The sequence below is a fragment of the Loa loa genome, assembly GCF_000183805.2.
Source record: "Loa loa unplaced genomic scaffold supercont3.204, whole genome shotgun sequence".
Taxonomy (NCBI): domain Eukaryota; kingdom Metazoa; phylum Nematoda; class Chromadorea; order Rhabditida; family Onchocercidae; genus Loa; species Loa loa.
In genome coordinates this window covers 3,684-8,290 of record NW_018108384.1, presented here as the reverse complement: position 1 = coordinate 8,290, position 4,607 = coordinate 3,684, and the positions used below count along the sequence as shown (strand labels likewise).

Genomic DNA, 4,607 nt, shown 5'->3' with positions numbered 1-4,607 from the left:
CCATCAATTACATCAAAAAAGCTTGCCGATAGTAGACAAATACACTAGCCCCGTAATTGAAAAAATGCAAATGAAGTAGGTGACAACGGTTTTGTACAACAAAACTCATACCTAAAGCAAATAAAGAAATTATACTTTAATGCAAAAATGCAAGGGTCTTTAACCCAGAAATATCTGTTCTTCAAGGATAAGTTCTAGCATTTTTTGACATTAATTAACAATTATCATTCATATCGAAAGAACTGGCAAATTTGCTGAAATTAACTGAAGCTGAAGAATAGGAACTCAAAATAGCTTCATTTGGGAATAAAATACCCAATTCACATTTGTCACCTAAAATACAAATTGGAGTACTAACCAGAGAAGAAGCAATAATAATAGAAACCAATGTAATAGATCATCTTACGAGCAAGTTACAAGTAATCGAACTAACAACTATGAATGCGAATAATGATTTCCATGATTTAAAAGGATAACGAAAACAATCTGATATAGTTATTAGACAGAAAGATGGAAAATATAAATAACAGTACCTGGTCCATAGTAATAAATATTTCGACACTATGTTGGTACTTAAAATCCATTTTTGAATTCCTAATGGCAAAAATAAACTTGAAGTACAATAATTCTAAATTTGCGTCTTCAGAATTCCTTAAAACTTCTTACCAAAAAGGTTAAAGTGTAGGATTGCGCGTGTTAAAAGCAAAACAGATCTTTGGAACTATGTACAAATTGCATACATATCGGTTCTTTTTTCATTTTCTACTGCTCTACTGATATGATTCGATGATGTTCTTTGCTCTAAAATGCCGTTTTCTTCAATTAAAATTGATTTAATAAATGGTTGAATCAATAAGTTAAAAAATGAGTCACTGAGAGGAAGATAAGGAAAATGAACTGAATATAAAAGTGCCTGTTTTTAAAAAAATAAAATTGATATAAAAAGGAAAAAGTGCATTTCAAACTGAATGATAAATAGAATATGAACGTAAAGGAAATTTTAACTTCTTCATCATTAATTTGTTAAATTTTAACCACTGGAACATGTAACTAGGAATTTCCTGGCTCTATCTCTATCAACAAGCAGTTTTACTTTAACTTCCATTTCTTTCAAAATTTGACAACTCCTACACCAGTTAGTGTTGCAAGTAATTCCAGTCGTGGCAAATCATGCCTTCAATCAGAGCAAGGTTTGATTTAAGGAAAAGTAATACTGTGTTGCTTCTGTTCGCATATTTGTTCAAAATGCTGCTGAATATAACAGTTGAGGTGTCGGTGAAAACATGTTGTTGTTGCTCTGAGAAGTTGGTTATTAGTCTCGATATTTCAACGTTATTGATTGATATTGATTATTGATTGATGATTATTGATTGATATTTCAATAATATATTTCAATAAATATATTATTGAAATATATATATATATATATTGAAATATATAGAAACGTATGTTGGCCATTCCTTTACGAGGGTTTTTCATTTTTCTTTATCGCTTTCGCCGAGGACTTGATCCTAAGAATTATTTTCCTTCCATAAATTTTAGGAAAACAGTTTGAACTGGATTATCGTGGGGTATTCTAAGGGATCGATATTGAGAAGCAACTGCACGAGGTTGCACGAGGTTCTTTTTGGTGAGCGCTCTCGATCCATATATGGTTTTTTGTGTCACTCTGACTGTATCTTTATCGTTTATCCAAGTAATCCCAAGAATTTTCGTGGCACCCTTCCTCGATTTGATCGTATTCTGGATTGTTTTATTGAAATTTTCGTCATTAGAAAGGAACTCGCGAATATTCATAGTTACTTCATCAAAGATACTTCGTGATATTTCTTCAGTGCTTCTCTTTTTCCATTTGTTGATAATATAACATTGTCCACGTATAAATTTCTTCTGATTTCCAGCTTATCTGGCTTCCGTTGGTTTCTAGATGAGATTGAGCGTTGCTGATAAAGACGGTGACAATATTGCTCCTAAAACAATAACATTTGAGGTTCTCTTTGGTAAATGCACATTGAATATTCCTTAACCAGAGGAATCTGGTACAGTTCTTGTCGGAAGGATGTAGTTCCATTTGCAAAAACGCCTTCTCTACGTGGCTTTAATTATATTTTTCATCATTCGAAGACGCAGTAGTATTCCTACTAAATTTAAAAGCATTATGGGTTCACGGTATAAGACTTCGTTCGACGTCTTCGTTCCTTTGATATGTGCAGAAGCTGAATTTCGTTATAGGTTTATTGGAGGATATGACATCATGATGAGGCAAATAGTAAATTATACCTTCTTGATTTATGTCAAGATAAACTTTAATTATCCCTGACACCAGTCGGTTCTGAATTATTTCGTCATATCGTTGAAGTATTTGTTCATTATTATGAATCCTTTTGAAGAGCGTTTCAAGACGCCCGAAGTTTATTTAAAATGATTTTTCAGTTTGCCTAGATTCCTTCCAAGGCCAGTAAACTTGGTACCTTCTGTTCCTTTTTGTTATTTTTTTCTTAAATTGCTCGAGAGCTTACTCGTTATCGTCTTCGTTCGGTAGGTCCTGGATACGCATAAGTTCTAACTTCCAGAACTGGTTAGCAATGGCTTGTTACATTAGCCGTACATGTCATAGCTGATTTATTCCATCTAATTCCCTGTTTTTCATTATAGCATTTACGTGCTGATCATTGATTTCCGTCACTTCCAATTTATTCGTGAAGTATCCCATAAGGTTAACTTTTCAAGTTATGATATCTTTTTTCCCGATTTTTATACCAATCTCTGACTTCCTTAAGTAACATTTCTTCGATGTTTCATTATCAAATAAAGCAGTACTGAATTTTCCACTTTCTATTTCTCGAAGTTTTAGCCGATTTATCAAATTTGTTGAAATGAATGATAATCGCGTGCCTACATCAAGTACTTCCAAAGCTTCATTTTGAATTTCCGGGGCTTGCGAATTTGTAACTCTTATTTCTTTACACAGAAGTAAAATTCTTTTAGCTTCTGGTCATCTTTGATCAGCTATTGTGTTGTTCGTTACTGTTGATTCCATCCCTTATTCAGTTTGTATTTAATATCCTTGAGATGACCGCTACGCACTGATTTGTGCCGACCTCTACAATGAATACATTGTTTTCTAAGTTTTGGACAATTTCCTTCTGTATAGTCCTTTTGTAGACAATTTAGGCATGCATCGATTTCTCTCAAAAGTTTCATTTATTGCTTCGCGGTGGGATAGACTAGATATTTGTCATCCTAATGATCCTTGTTGCACAATGAACAAGATTTAGTTTTTGTTTGGACTCTTTTTCTCGGCTTCTTTGAGATGCTATTATCCTTTGATCCTCACCGTTTTGCTGCTGTTAAGGTAAGGTTTCGCTTTTTACTGTCGCCCTGAGCTGCATTTTGTGTTTTCGTGCATTAGTTTTTCCTCACATCTCGAATCCATGATTCCAAGTTTGTCGATTAGCCGATACTCGTTTTCCTGTTTTTGCTCGTACATATTTAAAATTCATCGTGGTAATTTTCTTTCAATAGTCGTTTCCATACTCGAGTGGTACAATTTTTCTTCTATGGCTTCTATTTCGAAGAACTCGTTCAATCGCTTTGATTGCTTTTATCCAATTGCGATCATTTCTTCTGATATCTTGGAATTCGCTGTATAGCAAATTCTTGATCGCCGATGTGTTACCAATCTCGCCATCAGTATTCATCTCAAAATACTGTAGTTTTTTTGCAGGTACCCACATCCTGCCTTTGAGGCTTTTCCTTTCAAGCAGGAAACTAAGTAACTTAATTTTTGTATCTCTGGAGGTCTTGCTTATGCCCTGCTTCCTTGAAGTTGCTCTAAAATTATTATCTTCACTTTCGAGGATCTACACTGAATAATTTCAGTAATAGTTGAATAAGTTTACTGTTGGTTGGTGAGCCGTCTAGATCATCTCGTCTTTTTTCGAGAATTTTCTTCGAGAAGATCGCCTTGGGCCTTCTGATTCGAGTACTTCCTTCATGTCCTTCGTATTCGTTTTATCGAGGTTTCAGCATCCTTATTATATGTGGCCAAGGTTTTCATTTCCTTCATTTATCAAGTTCAATATTCGCTGCCATCTTCCACCACCTCCGCATATTTCTTTTCCTCTCCCTTTTGTCGTTGTGATGAGATTTGCAGGCATTCTAGCTATTTATCGTTGAACTCACGAGCGTTCCAACATATAATTCAATTCTTTTCACTTGGTCAACATTCATCCTCCTATGATTTTCGTACTGTTCACAATGTTCATTTAATATGTTTTGGTCGATTGGTCTCCAGTTCATTTCTTGCATGTCGTCGAGCAACTTTAGGATCTTCTTTTTCTCGAGATAACACTTACTAGTATCGTTGATGTCATCTTCTTGGCTCATGGTACCAAAAAAACAAAAAAAAAGGCAAATAAAAAAGTAATTGTCCGGAAATGATTTTGTAGATTTTCGTTATTTTAACTTCGCAGCGTTGACAGTAACCTTTATTGGTCTTATACAATATGATACAATATCGTACTGAAATAATAATGGGGAGGAAATGAATAATACATAATAAGTATTAAAGAATATGAAATAATCTTGTCGCTCGTGCTGTAGAA

The 4,607-nt window shown here is 34.2% G+C and overlaps 1 protein-coding gene across 1 annotated transcript; it reads right to left on the bottom strand.

Annotated features, from left to right (window-relative positions):
* Nucleotides 1-3,518: 3,518 nt before the first annotated feature.
* On the bottom strand, nt 3,519-4,389 carry LOAG_18141 (hypothetical protein; the record flags this gene model as incomplete). The annotated part of the gene is made up of 2 exons (XM_020450808.1): nt 3,519-3,863; nt 4,186-4,389. 2 exons carry the CDS (start codon nt 4,387-4,389, stop codon nt 3,519-3,521), a joined length of 549 nt encoding a protein of 182 aa, XP_020305468.1.
* Between the last annotated feature and the right edge of the window lie 218 nt (nt 4,390-4,607).